The sequence below is a fragment of the Tursiops truncatus genome, chromosome 1 (genome assembly GCF_011762595.2).
Source record: "Tursiops truncatus isolate mTurTru1 chromosome 1, mTurTru1.mat.Y, whole genome shotgun sequence".
NCBI classification, from domain to species: Eukaryota; Metazoa; Chordata; class Mammalia; order Artiodactyla; family Delphinidae; genus Tursiops; species Tursiops truncatus.
This window is the reverse complement of record NC_047034.1, coordinates 97,918,428-97,939,621: the sequence shown is the minus strand read 5'-3', so window position 1 is coordinate 97,939,621 and position 21,194 is coordinate 97,918,428. Positions and strand designations below refer to the sequence as shown.

Here is a 21,194-nt window from a genome sequence, read left to right as displayed (position 1 = left end):
CTGAACCATCACACCCAAGCACTTTTCACCTTCTGTCCTGATTTATACTTATTTGTCAATTTGCTTCAAATTCCATTCTGATGTCATAAGCTCATTGAGGGGAGACGCATTTACCTTTTTAGCCAGTTCCCACATGGTACTTAATGTAGAGCTTAGGATATAGCAGATACTTAACAATTACTTATAAAACTGAATGAAGGTATTTACCTTGTTGGTAACTTTAGCTTTGGAAAAATACATATTTAATTTTTAGTGTAGATTTTAGAATGTATCTACTTGGTTCTTTATCATATTTGATAATAAACATATTTCCCCTCATACAACGACTGTACATGTCTGTAAGTTAAAGAACTTCATGATAATATCAGCTTCCAGATGCATTTGTTCTTAATTCATTTGTTCCAATCAATAATAGTATGAGGCAGACAGGACAATGACCATGATCTCCATTTTATAGATACAGAAATTAGCTTAATTTGACAAATCTATACAGTGGCAGAACTAGGACTTTAACAGCATATTTAGGGTTCTCTAAAATATATTATGATATTTAACCCTAATTACTTCCTTAAACTATGGATGTGAATTTAATAAAGATCTTCTCTTTTACAAACTTTAGCTATCTCTACTTCCAAAATCTCATCCTTCCTTCCCTTGCTTCCTTCCACAAATATCCCAGCTTTTTTGCAATTCATATTAAAATCTGTATTCATTTGCTAGGGTTGCCATTAAAAAATACCACAAACTGGGTGGCTTAAAACAACAGGCTCACAGTTCTAAGGCCTATAAGTCTGAAATTAAAGTGTCAACTGGCCATATTTCCTCTGAAACCTGTAGGTTGTCTCTTGGACACTCTGGTGTTTGCAGACAATCCTCTGCATTCCTAGGCTTGTAGATGCATCACTCCAATCCCGGCCTCCGTAGTCGACTATATGGCCATCTTTCCTCATGTATCTTCACATCATCTTTCCTCTGATTCTCCTCCTTATAACTCTGCATTCCTGTCATCTACCAACCCCTTGGTCACCACACCACCCTCTGCCCAAATTCAGTGAAAATTTAACATCGAGTTTTCTTTCCATACCCTCCATTCTTTTCAGCAGTCCAGTGACTTCAACAGCCACTTAGATCATCCAGCATGTGCCTCTTACTCAACAGTCTCACCAACAATTTTTTTTTCTTCCACATCACTTCAGCCACCATCTCCCTTAGTCTTGTTATTAATTATTGCACCACCTCCAAAAGCTTTATTTCAAACACACCACTCTAATCTTCACCTCTTATACTCTTCCCTCTTACAAAAATTCTTTGACCTTACTGAGACTGCCAATCCATTGAGTGCACCCCTGGTATTCTGACTTCCCTCATCTTCAAAACACCCTTAACTCCCTTCCCCTCTCTCACATCAACTTCATTGCCCAGGCAAATCTGAACCCAATTAAGCCCTTTAACTACTTTCTCTAGCTACCCAAGCAGCTAAAAGTGGCTGGAGAATTCCCAATTATGTTCACTGTTCTCATGTTAAATTTTTGACAAATTTCAAATGGAAAACAAACACTGCCTAACAATCCTACTCTACTTTCTTATTGTTTTCATTCTCCCACTTTGCAGAAAATCTATTCATAGTTTCATCTGTTCTTCAAATCTATATTCCATCTTCCTCTTAGCCTCAGTTAACGATATTGCCTCATACGCTTATTGAGAAAATAAAAACCATCAGATGGAAACTCCCTCAATTTCCCACCACCCAATATACCACCTCTCTACTTTTTCTACTCTAATGCTTATATTATCAATCCTATTCCCTCTCACCAAAAGAATCCTTTCATACATGTAATTATCCCTCCTATGTATTCAACACTGGTGTCTCTTCCCACTGGATCTCTTCCATTAACATGTGTATATGCTCTTTTATCCCCTTCCAGCTACTTCCGCATTTCCATGTTCCTCTTTACAGCAGAATTTTTCCCCAGAGTTATCACTTGTCATACTATCACTTCCTTATATTCTGTTCTCTTCTCAGTCCACTCTTATTGGCTCCTTTCTCCAAGCTAGCTATTGTCAAGCTCACAATTTCTCCATGTTAACAAACTAAAAAATCTTTATGCCCTCATCTTACCCTCTCAACAGCAATAAAGACAGCTGACTTTAACACATCCTTCCTCTTTCCCTGGTCTCTGTGATACCAGACTCCTCAGCCCCTTGTCTAGCTCCACTGTCTCTAAGTGGTTTTAGCCCTATAATTCTCCAATATCCATCTCCACCAGGACTGCTTCACTGATCTTCAGATGCTTATTTCCAGCTGCCTATCTGATATCTTCACTTTGATATCAAATAGGGATTTCAAACTTAATGCCATTACATACAACACCTGTATCTCCCTCACACCGGTTACTTCTTTTTGCTCTTTAAACTAAGTTCTAGCCTACCTCTTTGATTTGCTTTTTTTAACTCAAAAGCCATGACAGACTTCTGGTCTTTCAGGTTTGAGTTCAAAAGTCACCTCCATAAGGAAGCCTGCTCTGACTGCTACATATAAAGAAGGCTCTACTAGTCATTCTGCATCATTTTACTCTGGTTTACTTTTACCAAAACTCGTCATACTGTCTAAAACTAACCACACATTTTAAAGTTTTTTTACTGTCTATTACTCGCCTACTGTAGTGCAATTTTATTGAAAGCAGAAATCTTTTTGGTCTTGTTTGCGGATGTGTTTCTGAAATCTAGACCAGTGCCTAGCACACAGTAAGAAATTTATAAATATTTTTAAATGGACAAAACAAAAAAAGTAGATTTCTGTGTTTTTAAAATATCAAAACAACATATTTTCAGAGATACAAAGTCCACTGGAGTCAAAACAATAATTAGTAGCCATTATTAATATTTTAACAGCTGACATTACACAGTTACTATGCGTTAGAACTATTAAAAATATGTAGTACTGAATATGCACTATTTCCTTCAACCATACAACAATCTTATGATATAGGTACTATTACTGCCCCGATTTTTCAGGCAAGGAAACAAACAAAAAAAGTTATTTGCTAAGGTCAAAAACTAGTAAGTGGCAGAGCTAGGATACAAACACTAGCGCTCTCATTCCAGAGCCTATACTCTTAATCACTAATCCATGCTACCCTTTCATTACAATTAAAATAAATAATAATGATCCATTACATATTACCAATAAATATTTTAATAGGTTAAGTCTACTGATCTATTACCATTTCTGAATTTATCTGAGGGTAGTTTTAGTGGATGGTATGTTTCCAAAATAGCATTAGTTTTGTTCTGATTTTGTAATTCATTAGCACTTAATTTTCTTAAAATCGGTGATATTTCTACTGTTCTTATTTGTATTTCTTATTTTCTGTTATTATTATATTAAAATTCTGTTAACATAATTTGTTTAAAAGAAAATGCAAACTATTTTAAAATGTGGAAAAATGTTCAAACTTACAATATTCAAATAAATGCAAATTGAACTAATCAGACAGTTTTCATCAAATTGTTTATTTAAAAATTAAAAATCAATATTAACCTGCAAGGGTATCATTTCATACACATTCATACACTGATAGCAGCCATATGAATTTGTACAACTCAAAAATATTTCAAATCCTTAAAACAGTCATACCTGCAGTGGATAATTTCTTTTCTAGAATCCTTTCATGATAATGTGATCTTAAACATGTATAAAAATATTTTAAAGTTTCGTTTATTACTGTCTAGTTTTGGTGTGAAGGGGTGATGGGCAGTAATATTCATGAACATATGAGAATTTTCTTCTACAAATGTTTTTATCTCTTTCAAAAAATATAGAGGCTTAAGCATACCAATGTTCAGAGTTCAGGTTGCAAGTAAATTTTAGCTTTAAAATGAAGCATGAATCAAAGTTATTTTGGGTCTTCCCTAGCGGTCCAGTGGTTAAGACTCCATGCTTCCAACGCAGGGGGTGCAGGCTGGATCTCTGGTCGGGGAATTAAGATCCCATATGCCACGAGGCACAGCCAAAAGATTAAAATTTGAAAAATAAAGAAAAGAAAATGTTTTTTTAAAAGTTATTTTGGTTAACACATCTAAGACAAAAAAAAGTTTTGCTTTATTAAATTTGTCATGTGAGAAAACTGTGTTGAGGCAAAAGTAGTTACACTAACTGCCCCTTTTCTCTTCCTAAGTACTATAAGGAAAAGAAAAAGGAAAAAATTGCAAACATACATGTGCTTGTGTGTACACACAAACACACACACACACACAACTCATTCTTCTGATATAAAGACCTAAGGTGAAAGAATCCTTTGAGAATCTGGCCTGACAGAGTGATTTTAAAGGTGGGGCTACAATGTAAAAGTTACCATCCTTGGTCACATGTTGCGACATCTGCAGTTGGTGTTACATTTATTCATTTGCAATCACATCCTGAGATTTATTCATTCAAGATAACAACTTGAATCCCAACCTTACTCATCCTGTTCTCCCAGGGCAGAAAAAATAAGGAACCATCATCAGGCAGTAAAGCCACAATCTAGAAATAAGCATCAGATCAGGACTGAATGCAAATCAAGTCATATCCACATCAAAGGAAAGGACATCCAGATGCCTGAGTGTTCCATAGCCTTGTGTCAGTGGTGGGAGGATGAGGCAAATGGGTGATTGGTTCCAATTCCATTTTGTCCTTTCTTTGTACCCAATAATGAGACATTTTTCCATTTAAAAAATATTTTTTAAAAATGCTTAATTCAGTTGAATCATTGTAGGTTAGAAGGGCAGAACTGAAATGCACTACAAATCATTAAAGCCACCCTCTCAAGTATATTTACAACATTTTAAGAATTTTGTTGAAGCTTTATTTTTAATAACCACACTAAAAACAAATGTCTGATAATAAATGTTTTCAATAAACTTTGGTATCTCCACTCCCAGAGAATCATGCTGCCTTTTAAATAGTAAGAATGTAGGGAAATACTTCTGACAGGATAAAAAAGCAAGTATAAAATTATATATGATTCCTTCTCTTTTTTTTGCATGTATGTATTATAGATTTTTGGTCTGTGGTTGATATGAGGTTTATATATAGCTATATATATATATATATATATATATATATGCTTTAAGTTGCTGATCTCTTAATTTCAAATATATATATATATATATATATGCTTTAAGTTGCTGATCTCTTAATTTCAAATGCATTTTAACGACCCTGCATTTTTACTCCCCACTACTACTGTTTTTGACATCATATTTTACATCTTTTTGTTTTGTGTATCCTATTGCAGATATAGATGATTTTACTACTTTTGTCTTTTAACCTTACTAGCTTTGTATGTGGTGGACTTGCCTTCCCCAATGAGCTTTTTCTTTTCATAATTTTCATGTTTCTAATTTTGGCCTTTTCTTATTCCCTTAGAGAACTCTCTTTTACGTTTCTTGTAAAGCTGGTTTGGTGGTGCTGAACTCTTTTTCCTTTGCTTGTCTGTAAAAACTTTTGATTTCTCCATCAAATCTGAATGAAAGCCTTGCTGGGTAGAGTATTCTTGGTTGTAGGTTTTCCCCTTCATCACTTTAAATATATTATGCCTGCAGAGTTTCTGCAGAAAAGTTAGTTGATAGCCTATGGGAGTTCCCTTCTACATAACTCGTTGCTTTTCCCTCATTGCTTTTAATATTCTCTATCTTTAATTTTTGCCATTTTAATTACAGTGTGTCTTCGTGTGGTCCTCTTTGGGTTGATCCTATTTGGGACTCTCTGTGAATCCTGGACCTGGATGTCTGTTTACTTTCCCAGGCTAGGGAAGTTTTCACCTATGATACCTTCAAACATGTTCTCTTCCCTTTCTCTCTTCTTCCGGGACCACTATAATGGGAATATCAGTGAGCTTGATGTTGTCCTAGAGGTCTCTTAAACTGTCCTCATTTATTTTCATTCTTTTTTCTTTTTTCTGTGCAGCTTCAGTGATTTCCACTACTGTCTTCCAGCTCACTGATTTGTTCGTCTGTATCATTTCATTTACTGTTGATTCCTTCTAGTGTATTTTTCATTTCAATTATTGTATTCTTCACCTCTATTTTGTTCCTCTTTATATTTTCTAACTCTTTGTTATAAACTTCTGACTTCTCACTTTGTTCATCCATTCTTCTCTCAAGTTCTTTGATCATCTTCACAATCATTACTTTGAACTCTTTATCTGGAAGACTGTCTATCTCTTCACTTAGTTTTTCTTCTGGGGTTTTACGTTGCTCCTTTGTTTGGAACATGTTCCTCTGTCGCCTCACTTTGCCTAAGTTGCTGTATTTATTTCTATGTATCTGGTAGGTTGGTTATGTTTCCTAACCTGGGAAAAGTGGCCTTCTGTAGGAGATGCCTTATGCATCCCAGCAGTATACTCCCCTCTGATCACCAGAGCTATATGCATTAGTGGTGCCTCTATGAAGGCTGCATGGGTACTTCTGTTGTGGCAGGCTGACTACTGTGGATGGCCTGGTAGGCGTGGCCAGCCCTTCGTCCAGTTGGTTGCCAGGCCTTGCCTTGTGCAGAGGCTGTTGGCTACTGGTTGGCAGCACTGGGTCACAAGATAGCTGGCTGTGGAACCCCAGGGGGTCCTGGGACTAGTACTGGCTCGGTAGGCAGAGCTGGGCTCTGGAGTGGGTGGACGAAGCACTAAGGTTCCTGGATCTAGTGTCGGTCTGCTAGTTTGTGGTGCCAGTTCTGACACAGCAGGCTGTGCGTTTCTGGGTGTCCCAGACCTGGTGCTGGTGTGCTGGTGAGTGAAGCTGGAAATCAGGGCAGCTGGCTAAGGAAACATCTCAGAACTGATATTGGCCTGCTGGTGGGTGGGGCCAGGGTTGGCAGGGCCTGAGGCTTGTGATGGACACTGGCAGCTGGGTCCAGGGGTCCCAGGGCTAGTGCCAGCTCACTGCTGGGCAGAGCCAAGTCCCAGGGTCTCTGACTGCAGGGCCCCAGGGTGTCCCAAGGCTTGTGTTAACCCACTGGTGAGTGGCCAGCCCTAGGGTGGCTGGCTGAGGGGCCCAAGGCTTCTCGGAGCTGGTGTTAGCCTGCTGGTAGGAGGGCTCAGGGCCCACTGGGTCCCAGTGCTGGTGGTGGCCCGCTGGTAAGTGAGCTGGGTCCTGCCAAGGCAGGCTGCCAGGTGCAACTGACCTGGGACTGGTGTCCACATACTGGTGGGTGGGGTGGGACCCAGGGGGTTCTGGAACTAGTATGTGTCCAGTAAAGAGCTGGGAAACAGCTGGGTCCTTGAGTCTCTGGTTGAAGGGCGCTGGGGTGTCCCACTTCTAGTGCCTGCTCCCTGGTGTGTGGCATCAAGTCTTAGGCCCTCTGATGGACAGGGCCATGCCCAGGAGAGGCTGTGGGTTCAGGGGGTCTTAAGGCAGCCTGCTTGCTGGTGGGTGGGGCCATGCACGCACGTGTGTGTGTGTGTTCGTGCGTGCGTGTGTATAATGGAATATTACTCAGCCAAAACAGAGAATGAAATTTTGCCAATTTTTCCATTTGCAATGACATGGATGGACCTTGAGGGTATCATGCTTAGTGAAATAAGTCAGAGAAAGACAAGTACTGTATGTTATCACTTACATGTGGAATCAAAAATTAAAATAAAACACAGCAAATGAATGAAAATAACAAAAAAAGAAACATACTCACTGATACAGAGAACTAGTGGTTACCAGTAGGGAGAAGGAATCAGAAAGGGGCAAGATAAGGGTAGGGGATTAAGAGATACAAAATACTATGTGTAAAATAAATAAGCTACAAGGTTATATTGTACAGCACAGGGAATATAGCCAACATTTTATATGGAGTATAATCTATAAAAATTTTGAATCACTACGTTATACACCTGAAACTAATACAATATTGTAAATCAACTATACCTAAATGAATATTATACGTGATTAAACTATTTTGGGAAAAAAACCTCATGTATAGGAAAATACTAAATTACTATCCGCATGACTGTTTCATGTGGTATGACTGTATGTTTGGGATCTTCTTTTCACTTTTTTTTGCATCTTTTGAATCTTCTGTAATGATCATGAAAAATAATTAATTTAGAGAAATTTTTAAAAATTATTGAAAGTTAACCCCCAATAAAGAGTATTTTGCTGTGAATGTTGTTATGCTTTAATCCTAGGGATCTGTGAAGAGAACTGAATGACTTTTTCTTCTTTGAATTACCAAGGATTTCAAACTTTTCACCAGCACTCCCCAAAATCTGTCATGGAAGAACATTTGGAAGAAGATTCCCAAAGCTTTGAGGACACTGTGGTGCAAAGAGTCAGAGAAAGGTAACTTGAATTTCTGTGGGGCTGGGAATCCACTATCTGTACTCTAGTTTCCGTTGACAGTTATCAATCAAAAAGCACACTGGAGAAACTGATTCCTTTCTGGAATCTCTGGTCTTAATTCCTAGTTAAATACAGCATCACTCTACAGACACACAAAAATATGAATTTATTAATTCCAGATCACCCTCACAGAACTCCAGCCATATAAAGAAGGATCGGACTTTTTCTGTGTGCTCTGGAGAGATTTAGACTTAACTCATTCATTTGATTAAAAAAGAAAAGGAAGCAAGCAAGCATGAAGAAAGTTTAAAAATCAGGTGAATAAGTATATCAAATCCTTATAGCTGGTATAAATGGTGCACTTAATCCCACCTAGCATGTAAAATACAGTAGCTCCACACCACTACCTTGCATTTCCTTAATATGATCACCCAGCAGGTCACGTTTCCAAACAATTTCACCATTGCCATATTGTATCACAAACCATCCGTAAAAGACTGATCAATAGCAAACTCACTGAGGAATCAGCAAACTCTTCACAGTGGTTGAATGATTTCCACAAGGTCAGACAGCAAGGGATCTCACTTATGGAGCAAAAATATCCCCAGGCTTGGCCCCTATCCCAGGATACTTGTTTTAATTAACATATAGTAAATACACATTATCTTCTATTGTTTTGCTGAAGATTTCCTCATGGCCTTTAATTAAACATACTAACATTTCTAAAGTTTTAACATGCTACTATGGTCAATTTTTAATATCATTCAAAGGATTTCACAAAGACTAAACAAACAGATCTACTTAGATGAGTCAATCTTGAGTAGGTAAAACAAGTTGAAAACTGGAGGATGAAGTTTTGGGAGAGAGGTGAAGATGGGGAAGGGCATGGGGAGGATCAGCAGAGAGTGGTAGGTAATAAAATATTGGGGGAGGGAGAAGTACAGTCAGGCTCCATCCTTGAGCACCATCTGTATAAATCAGGCCTGGAGTTGACATGTAATTTTGTGTGGGTCCCCTGAGAAGTGGCCCTCAGGGCTTCATTATTGATGAAGAGATTTTTCTTCAAAGTGGCCTAGCCAGGAGTACCTCAAGGGGACATTCATAAGCACTCATAATATCAATTACCAAGCACCTGGGAGGTAGGGACACGGATTGTCTCTTTAATTATTATGATAGAGGTAGAAGATAGTGAGAATGCTATTACACAACCAAGCTGAAATCCTCAAAGAAATTAAATTACCATAACCTAGTATACAAAGTTTATTATCTGAGTCATCCTTTAGAAAGGGCACACTTTACCTTTTCCTGGTGCAAAATAGGTTATCTCCAATTCCCTCCTTCCTAGGAATTCAAAAAGTTATAAATACAAATATAGTGTGTGCAGGGATGCTTAGAAGTCCGGAAAGAAACTCTCTTTGAAGCTAATATGCTCACTTAGAGAAACTATAAGTTTAGTCCAGTTTACACAAAGAGATATGGAGTTGGACACTTTTTCTTAAAATAATTGTATAGGGATTTCTTTTCAGAAAAGGATAACACCAATCCCTTCTACATATCATTGAGAATGCCAAGAAACCATTTTCACCAATGCTTGCGCCTGATCTCGTCACAAAAACACTCAGAAAAACACCAAAAATATCAATCCATATGTACACTGCAGTAAAACAGCAAGGGTTAGGAGGTAGGAGAACAGTCAATGCTGAATCTGAATCTTATTCCCCAGAGATTTAGATGTGGATAATCCTATATAGACAAAGCCTGTGCCACATACTTCCTTTGAATCTCCTGCAGCTTACACTAGAGGGTTGGTAATACAGTGGGTATTAAAAATATTTTTTAAATAGAAATAAAACTCAACATGAAGAAGGTCTCTTTAATTTGACCTGAATTTTAAAAACTCCCCCATCTCACTGGTAATACTGACCAAAAGAATTCAGGAATTTTCTCATAAGTCATGTCTGCAAAATTTTTTCATCTGTAGTAAGCCTCACTCATAATTCTTTTAACTTCATTAACTCTCCCTTTCTTCAAGTATTTTAACAGCTTTTGATACCACTAGTTAATTCTTGGAGTTGAACAACAGTCTAGCCAAATGACATTTACATAACACAGATGATATATGCAATAATAATATTTACAATAACTACTACCATTCAAAAAGCACATATTTTAAGTGACAGATGCTGTCTAAGGCATTATATGTACATGACTCCAATTAATCCTTATTTATTAAATAAAATTAAATTAAAGTTAATAAATTAAATCCTTAATTTATTGCATGAAATAAATTAAGATTAAAACCAACTGACAGAGGAAGAAATGACTGATAGTCCAGGAAACAACTTGACCACAATCACACAAATAGAAAAATAACAGTGTCAGGATTTGAACTCAGGACCGTTTTAACACAATTTTTGTTTGTTTGTTTGTTTTGGTTTATTTTTCAAACTAACCATGAAATGAAGCTTGATTTTGTGAAATACAAAATAAAAATTTTTATACAAAAATAATGAGTTCCTAACATCAATATATAGATAAGTGTGGTGAAGAGTCTGAAAGAAGTTATATGTTGAGTTAAATACAGCTGTTTCCTATCTACTAGTATAACATTTTAATTAAAAGCAATGGAAGCAGTAATAATTATAAACCACAGGAAAGACATAATCCTATTAAGAGTTATCAGTAGTATAATTGGCTCCAGGATATCTGTGAACACCCACATTATTGATGTTTGAGGCCAAAAAATACCTCTGTCTTAACATGGAGGATTAAGAGCAAATGAAGTCCAGAAGGCAAACACGTCACATTTGAATATCAAAATCCTGATTACAGATAAATTTATAACCTTAGAATGCCTTATTAAATATTTTTTAATTAAGGCAGGATATGAATGACACAGAACTTTCCTTACAGTTTTAAGGACTGAAGATTTCTTCCTCCTATATATCATCGTGTCCATTTAGCTAAGAGGCAGAAAAGCAAATTGGCCAATTCTACTTTTCAATCTCTTTGGCCACACTGAAGCCTAGACTATATCAAATCTCTTACAGTTCCTTTGTCACATTATTTCATGACGATTTTTTTTTAGTCTCATTGTCTTCAATTTTAGTGTTTCTAATTTTCTGACTTAACTTTATGCTAATTACTAGAATTCACCCACAGTGACCACACACGTTTACCTTATTGGAAGGTCTATTTTTCAGCTCTTGTGTTGTTGCTTGTTTATATACAGAGTTTGGTAAAATGCTGTATTCCAACAGTTTAGGAAAGATATGATTGCTTAATGATCATCCAGTTATCTCAGCATTCTGACTAGAGATCTTCTTGGTATTCTTACTAATTCCTTACTGTAAATGTAGACCTTTCCAAAACTGGGTTTTCCTTCTAGAATGTAAGAAAGGAGACTATTGAATTTTAGCACATTTTAACAATTAAGCAATCAGTCAACACTATCTGCTATGATTAAGATTAAGCAGATCCAATCTAAAAATCTCCCTAGTGATAGATTCATCATTAGTCATTAATCTCACAGTTTTTAATTAAACCACTGAAACTAGCCATCTACTTCACATGTAGGAGGTAAAATTCTTTTTAAAACTGTAATGGAATACATACATAACCATCCTTAACTACAGGAATGTGTAGTACCTTAAAACTACAAGGAGCTATCATTGGAATAACTCTCCAAATTTGGAGTAACTTTCCAAATCACATAATCAGACACATTTCTACCACCCAGCTAAATTCGTTAGAAAGGAGAAATACTTTAAAATAAAATTAAGTATTGTCCACGGGACAGCTTAAAATAAGGAGAACAAGCACATTTTTAACAACTCAAACTCACAAAACAAATTTAAAAAAAAATTTTTTTAATGCTTTAAAAGCCTTGGCAAGTCAAGATAGCATTCCCAGAGATTTGTGGTGCCCAATCAATAAAAGGAAGGAGACAAAAATGGATGCAGTAAAAAACATTTAAGTTTAAATAAATAAATAAATAACCCATAACTTCTGCAAAGTTGAATCCTTATTCTCTCCTTTGGATCTATGCACCTCCTCCCTCCCCAGGGGCAAAAGTAGTTATGATAAAGGGCATTCTGAAATATCTTTTGCCATCTCTACCAATTCATAAGCCTGTTTTTAAAATTCTCCTGAAAATTTACTTTCTCCAAGTTGTTTCCATTATACTGCCATTTCCCAAAGCCATCGTTTTATTATCTTATTTTCTTAATTAACAAACACAGAAAATTCTAGATTATCTTCTCAAATGAATAGAAGTCACATTATCGGTAATTCAGAAACCATTTCTACTTAACTCTAAAGCATTATGATTTTGTGGACATTGGACTAAAATCATTTTTTTATTCAACATAAATTTGAAATGAGTTTATAACTCCTTATGAATCATTAACTGATAATTCTAAGAATAGACCTTGATTTGGGATTATGGAAACAGTAAAGGGGTGGACAGCAATTTAGTTCAGCTATAAATACTTACCAAAATTACTAATATCCAAAGAATTAATTAAAAGCTCACTGTACCTGCATACATTTTCACTCTGCTATACTTTTACAGTAAATTCTCAATTACCCATGTCAGTGGAGGGGAACAAGACATTGAACAAAAGTGAACTCTTCCAAAATCATTCTTACTTGCTTTTAAAAGTGCAGATATTGACAACAGACCAGTTGTCAGTTCAAACTAAATGAATTATTGTGAAGGTATTGCTGAGGTCAGGTAACGTGATCAATGTCTGATATTCACCTTTCTTAAAACCTTCGCAGGAGAATTTGTATTCAAAAGTCAGTCTTGACAAAATTTAGCTAAATCCAAAAAGTAAGCCCACAAAGCAAAATATCTTTTTAAAGTATATAGCTACCATTAATGAACTTTAAAATAGTAGTTATTTCACAGGCAGTAATTTTCCTAAGATATTTGTTCTATATTTTTATTTTTTAACATGTTTTGTCCTTTTCCTAACAAGATGTGAAGTTGTGACATTTATTTACTAATTTTACATCTTGTCTATGTTTATATCTTGTCTATTTTATATCTTGTTTATTATCTTGTCTATGATTATTTTCCTTACTTAGCAGATTATGCAGATGTGACACAGAGAAGCTAGGTAACCTAAACAACGTCACCTATCTAAAAAGGGGTAGACATAGACCTCAACCACAGGCAGTTTGCTCCAGATCCCAGGCCCTGAACCACATTAATAGGTCTGGAGAAATGTCTGACTTCTCATACATCTGCTACCATTACTACAATTACAATAATTTTTTAGTATATGAGCTAGATTCTATTGCCTAGTATCTATTACCTACTAATGCATCCTTGCTATGCCTATCTTCCGGCCCAGGGATATTTCAGTTTTGGAGTCTGGTGACCTTCTGACTGTTTTTTATGCTCCCAACCCTTCAAACCCTGATGCACTATTGGATTGAGGCTAGAAATATGGAGTGAGCACACAAAACAACTTTGTAAGCCTCAGTAACTTTTTTCCCCAGAAACAAAAATATTTCTTGGCTGCTTCACTGAAACCTGAGGTTCTATAGGTAGCTTAAGGAGAAAATTTAGTCACTATTATAGCGGGTTGTCACCATCACCTTCTGTTCTTTTCACATTCATCAACTGAACACTTACTGTTTTACACTGATAATTTTTTTTAAAGATTACGTGCTTCTCCACATATTTGAGACAAGGCAATGGTCACAAGCAGATCAACCTCTAGACAATGATTTTAAAGAATTCATTCAAAAAAGGCAAATCCAATGTATACATTCAAATTTGATAGAAAATTGAACCTTCATAATTCATTTTGACTCTTCCAAAAAAAAAAAAAAATGAGCTTTGGTGAGTCAATAGGATCACCTGAGACATCTATGCTTGGATGTATTCCTCTAGATTTAATGTATTTTTCCTCACTGCATTATATTTTAATGATTAATTTCACACCCTTTCACGGTACTCTAGCTCCTGAATCGTGCATATTACTTTGAGGGAAAAGAAAATTCCCATGCATGATGAAAGATGTTACTGATTAAAGTGTGGTGCATATATGAACTACATAAAAGGTGAAAAAGCTTGAATGCCACTATTCTATATCAAGTAATATTGGGCCAACTAAGCTTAGATTAAGGGGAGTAAATGTGAGGGCTTGACCTTCTTAAATGGTCTTAGTTGAAACAATTCATGAAATTAAGCTGGTCGTTAATGTTTCACTGGCATCTTTTTCCTTAGTGTAATATGGTTATGAACTGATTTCATGGACAACTGCGAAATAGATAAATTCAAAAGCCAAAAGCCCTCTGACATTCTTATCTCTACTAGTAGTATATCACTACTACCTAATACTGTCAGAAACGTACTATTTGACTTAGCTTCAAAAGGGGGGGGCGGGGCAGAGGGGGCATTTGGTGAAGTCAAAGTAACAAGGACCAAAAAGGACAATGACATAAATCAAGTATCTTTTACCCTGTGCATGAATAAACATTGGGTTAAATATATCATATTGATCAATATGAAAAAGTAAACGATCCACAAGAGAAACTACAAGTAAATTAAGTAGACATGTCCACATAATATACTTTGGCTCTTATTACTACAGTGGATTTTTCAACCCAATGTATGGAATCTGGAGAAAACACTACTATCATCCCCCAAACAGAACACAAAGTTCCTTCAATCACTGACAGAGAGAACACAGAGGCAACACAATGGCAAAAAGCAGCTCTTCTGCAAACAGGTGGTTTTAAAATTTTACTTAAGCCACTGAAAGGACTGAGGAAAGGAAAATTTTTTCATTCTAAGGAAAACATAGGCGTGCACATACACACGTTTTACCAGCGTAGGAGACTCAAATTTTAAAAAGCCCCAAACAAAACACAACAAAAAACTACAAAGCAGTTTATTTTAGCTCAAAAGTGCTGACATTGGGTTAGTACGTCTAAAATCACTGTTTGTTATTATATCTGTCTCATCGCATACATAAAGGTCTTAGGGAGAAGTCAAAGGAAACGGTCATGTATTTCAGGGAGGACTTTATTCACAGGAAGAAAGATGACATTTTGACAGAAACAGAGTGCAAGAATCAAAAACTGTTGACGAGAGGAAAATACAGTTTATTTTGTATTTCTGAAGGCACTGTATTTTTCATATTTTCAATACCTTATCCCATTCTTCTCTATGTTATTTTCATAAGCAATACTAAGGCTAGCAGGGGCTGCTGTAGCTGACACACAGATCTTTATTTCTATACTTTGCAAATATGCATTATTCCGCGACTGGAGGTGGGGCAGCAGACTGGAGGTGTCCGGAAACGCGAAACGCTTACAGGGGCAAAGGGGAAGGTGCGGGATAGACTGCGTGAGAAATGAGCGCTCCTTTGAGAAAATCCATCTCTCTCGAACACTCGTGGTTCTTCAGTCACTGCCACTCAGAGACTTCTTTAACCCCCGCTCCGAAGTAAACAGCCAGGTCCCAAGCCAAAGAACACCCCTACCGTCGCGGGCCCCCCACTTCCCTCCCTGCCAGCCCACACGGGTCTCTGGCTCCTCGCTCCTCCGCCTCCCCGCAAGGCCTCCCGCGGAGGCAAAGTTTCCCGCCTCTCCCACTTTCCCCGGCCCTGCGGTGGCCGCGGCGGCCTTCTGGGCACCCGCCAGCTGCGTCCCCCTCCCTCCCTAGACGAGCCCGCGCGCAGTCGGTACCTCGATGTCCACCACGTCCTTGCTTAGCACAGAGGCCATGGCGTTGCCCACAGCCTGGAGTCTCCTACAGACGAAACCACCCCGCGTCCTCAGGCTCCAGCCGGAGAGCAAAGCAACAGCTTGCCCGAGCGCCTGTGGAAATGGAAAACAGAAGGCAGTTGGCGCGGGGGCGGGGCGGGCGCCGGCCGGTGACGCCCCCGGGGCGGGGCTGCGCGCTCGGCCCCGCGGTTCCCCGCGCGCCGCACCGTGGGCCGAGTGGCGGGAAGGAGCCCGCCCCTGTTTCCCGCCTCCGCCCCACAGCCTAGCAGCTTGTTTTCCTTCTGTTCTCGGAAAGAAGGGAGGGAGAGAGCGGTAGCTCTGGGGACTGGCCTTTGCTCTGTAAACTGTTAAAGGCTGAGCTAGGTACGTAGGGGCAAGATGTGATTCAAGGTAAAAACGGTCGGCGCTCTAAGTAACTAATTACTCCTTTTCTCTCCTTCCGCAGGAGCCCTGCAAGGTGCAGAAACATTGTCTCATGGGCAGCTGCATCCTCAGAATTCCTCAGGGATAAGATAGTAGTAAATGTTCCTCAGGCCATCCAACAAATAGGCGGGAGCAGGCAAGGTCAGTGATCTTCTGAGAATTGACAATCCCTGGGGGCAGGGGCGAAGAGAAAGGGGGCCCGGGATGAAAGTGAGCAAAAATTTCTACAGACAGAAGCTGCAAGTAGCAAGTCCTGTAGGTGGTACAAAATCAAGGTTGTGTTTTTGCAGTGCAGTACGTTCTAATGTCTATTTTAAAAAATTGTTCTAAAATGTGAAGCTCTTTTGAAGAATTGTTCTTTATGTTTTGTTCTAGAGCTTGCTGGGGAGAGGGGAACGACTTCATTTAGAGACAGTCTCAATCCAGAAAATATTCTCCTCATCTTTGAGTGTATCTGTACTCCAGGCGTCCCTCCTTTCTCCCTCCATCGTCCTCTCTTCTCCTGTAACTCGTCCTGCTTACTTCTGTTAAGGCTTTTATCACACTTCTTAGTCCTCTTGGCTAGATAGTGAGCACCTTGGATTCTAGTATTTCCTCTTTATCATTATTCTTTCAACAAATATTTATTAAACATTTTCATTCATTCAACAGATATTTAGTAAACATTTTCAGTTACCAAACACTGTGTTAGGTGCTCTGCCCATAGGCTTCAAGAAGACACATCAGTCTCATGGAAATTTTACTCAGAGTAAGGAAGTGAGCAAACTAATAGGAGACTGAGATGCCAGCTTGGAAGATTAGAGGACTAGAACAGAATGACTGGGGTGTGCGTGTTCACCATCTTGAGTGGTTGGGAAGACTACTTTAAACAAACCATCAGATTACCGTCCAGAACCTGGATAGAGGCTGGATACATTTTTCTTAAATCTAATAGTATATTAAGAGAAAGTAGAAAGTTACATAGAAACCTTGGACTATTCTTTTTTTTTTTTTTTTTTTTGCGGTACTCGGGCCTCTCACCGCTGCAGCCCCCACCTCCGCGGAGCACAGGCTCCGGACGCGCAGGCCCAGCGGCCATGGCCCACGGGCCCAGCAGCTCCGCGGCATGTGGGATCCTCCCGGACCGGGGCACAAACCCGCGTGCCCCGCATCAGCTGGCGGACTCCCAACCACTGCGCCACCAGGGAAGCCCACCCTGAACTATTCTTGACTCCCCTTTTCTCCCACATTTAATGCATCCCAAGCTCTCAGGATTCAACCTCCTAAATACATCTTGGAACATTTCTTCATTTCTCTTTCTTCACTGCATCCACCAAGATCCAAGCTGCTGGTATTGCAGCTTCTACTCTTACCCCTCTTCCCTCCAGATTGAGCTTTAAAAAGTATCGATTGGCTCATCACACACACACACACACACACACACACACACAGCATAAATCTTTCAGTGGTTCCCACTGTATTCAGAATAAAATACAAACCCATAGTGACCTCTGAATAACCTGCTCTTCCCCTCTTCTCCAACCTCACCTAGGACTACTCTTGCCATGAGTCATTATGTTCCAGCCACAAAGTAATCTTCCCATTCTCCAACCACTTTTCTCCTTTTACACATGTCCTCCATTCTACTTGTATTTCAGGTTTCAGAGAAACCTTCCCTGACCTATCCCCACCACCAACAAAATTAGACCCACCCTGTCTCTGTTGTTCTCTTTCAGGACACCCTATTTTTGTCTCCATAGCCCTGTCAGATTTTATTTGCATATTTATTTGAGTGTGATTTGTTTAATATCTGTCTTCTATTTAGAATGTAAGCACCAGGAAGGGAGGGTCCACATCTGGCTTGGTAGCCTACTGAATATTAAGTGTCTAGACCGGGACTGAAACATGGGACCAGGAATACTAGGTGACTGAATGAACTCAGTAAATCCTAAAGTTAGTTTATGCAGTAAGCAATTCATTTTAGAAACTTTAGTTTTACTTTACAGTTTCACTTTACCATATATTCTTCTCAATGTTCCACTTATTCCTGGGAAGTAAAATCATAGTATCTATCAATGATTTTCTAGTTAAAATGTGTCAAACTAACTACTTTTCTTTTCATGGAGTAAAATTCCAAAGTCTGATTTCCTTCATCGTCCTACGACCATACCTTACTCACCACCAAAGTCATCTATATCCTCTTTCTTGGAGATATTTTTTATATATGCATACATATATCATACATACATATACACATATTTAGAAGGCTAGAAAGAGATATACACATGTGTGCATTTATCCACATATAATATGTATATAATATGATATATGTAATTTTAATATGTATGCTTCCTTCTCCAGTTTAACCAGAAAGTTTCAATAGTCAATTTCCTGACCACCAGAGATATGGATTTATGTGTTGTTTTAGGTTGCACACTAATACAAATCTTATCAGTTTGCAATCCATACTTTAGTTGTCCAAGTTATCCTTAAGAGTTAGACACTATATTTCCATTTTGATTTTATGTGATTATTATTCTCCTAAACCACCATAGAGGATAAAAGCCCAAAATATGCTGTCTTTCCAAAGGTGAGAGCTTCTTCAGTGATACTCAATAATCAAATAGAAAATTTAAATGTTATTTTACCATCCTCTCAATCTCACCAAACAGATGTATCCTATTCTGAGATATTTAATTAAGGCATATAATCACATTGCTCACATGCCACACCTATACTCCATGATCAGTGATGGAATCTAGTAATATTTTAAATCCATTAAAATCCACATTAAACACAGTTGTACCTGTAAATAATCCAAGCTGTTTAAAGCTTACTGCAAATGCATTCACACTACACTTTTTTAAAGTTGTAAGTTATGATGGCACTTGTCAAGCTGTCCCTCCGTCTGGAAGCACAGTCAAATATCAGGTGTTCCATTAATTGTTTGTAGGCTTTAGAGGGACAGCATATCAAATAGTGTACAGATTTACCAAAATGCATCTCAGCCTAATAATTTACATTACACAAGTGAATATTATTATCATAATGAGAAGGAAGGCTTATGAGTCATCTTTCATTTCTGGAAAGTTATTCAGTACCATGATTTTGGAAACACAATGAAAATTTAGATTTCCATATGCTTTTATTTCCCCTCTTTAGTCTAGAATTAAGCAATTTTTAAAACATTCTTTGGAAGATGATTTTCTTCCAAAAAGTCAGAGCGTTTGATTTAGCATAAAACCTTTTTTCCCCCATCTGATTTTCTAAGGCCAGATTAACTCCTATCCAAACTGACAAAGAGGATAATGACTAAAAATCAATTGGGCTCAAATGTATCAAGTATTCCTGCTCAAAAATATAATAACGTATATATTTGTCCTATTTTATGGAATAAACATGGTATAATTTATTCAGCTGTGTATGCCATGTATCCTATATAAGCCTGCATGTGCACATGCATACACACATGTGGGTGCTACATGTATGCATATATATTATGTAATGCCATAAAAATCACAGATAACAAAGAGAAAATATAAATTTCTGTCACAAATTTATTCAATGATTACTTACTGGATGCTATTGTTTCAGGCCCTGAGATAGGCATTAGTGATACCTCAGTGTTTAGTAAAGACAATGTCCTTGTCATCACAAAAATTAAGCCACTAGTTCAAAAACTCACACTGTCACATAGTGATTTTGAGTAAGTGATGAATGGGGTTATTATGAGAGTTAAATGACAAAATATGTGATAGTATTTTGTACATTGCAAAACACCATGCAGTGTTACACATTAAATGTTTAAAGATATGTTCTCCAATGCTCATATTCCAGAAATGCACCATTGGGGTATGGTTGACTAGAATGATTTGGGGTAAAATGCAGTGTGAGTTGGAGGTTTATAGACTTAGCCGACTTAAACTAGGGGAAAAATATCCTCTGGAATGAATAGTCCCTGAATTTCTGTCATTACCTCGAGGCCTTTTTCTCAGGCTTGTTGCTTCTCTCTCACAATCAAAACTTACCATAATCCCAGCAGCTGGCAGTTAATAGCTGTCTCTTGGTTTTCTTGCTGAGATTTTACTCTTTCATAGTTTCAAGTGTGTTTATATTTGGGATTGAGACAGAACCTTACTGAAATTATTCAGTGTTTCTTTTGGTCAACTGCAGTGGATGTCTGATGTGCCTCACAGGTTCCCACACTTCCCTGCAAGTTAAGACTAAGGTACTCATTCTCACAGCTGCTGGGCGTGTTGGCAGAAGAGTGACTTTGCTGAGTCACTCTTCGGAAATTGCCCCTGGCTAAAGAGAGCTATTCACTTAAGGGTCATTCCTCTTCCTCAGGTAATGCACATCCAATAACTGATTGATGTGGGACCATAAAGGTTTGGCACTTGCCTAAATTCAAGATATCTTTGAGGGGCCATCCCAACTTCAGAGGTCCCTGGAGGGATCATCTGAGACATTTGTTGGAATTGCCAAGAGTTCAACTTCTCCCTCTGTCCATCCTGCTTCATTCTCCACTCCCACAGGTCCTCATCCAGATAGCAATTCCCAATAAATAAGTTTCCTGCATGCACATTTCTATCTTAGGTCCACTTCCCAGGGGACCTAAGCTGCATTATCACCACTGTATATTGTTTCACTGATAAAATATATTGCATGTAAAATGTACTTAATTATCCACGTGTCTGGACATAAAAAAAATTGACTCATATAATAAAGTCTCATCATTT

At 38.0% G+C, this 21,194-nt stretch overlaps 1 protein-coding gene across 2 annotated transcripts in view; it reads right to left on the bottom strand.

Annotated features, from left to right (window-relative positions):
• The window catches only part of DPYD (dihydropyrimidine dehydrogenase), an 810,457-nt gene extending 794,306 nt beyond the window's left edge, over positions 1-16,151 (bottom strand). For both annotated transcript variants that reach the window (XM_019919998.2, XM_073810605.1), the window contains exon 1: positions 16,015-16,151. In XM_019919998.2, coding sequence (XP_019775557.1) covers positions 16,015-16,053 — 39 coding nt within the window. In that variant the 5' untranslated portion in view covers positions 16,054-16,151. The remainder of the gene's footprint in view (positions 1-16,014) is intronic.
• Positions 16,152-21,194: the final 5,043 nt, after the last annotated feature.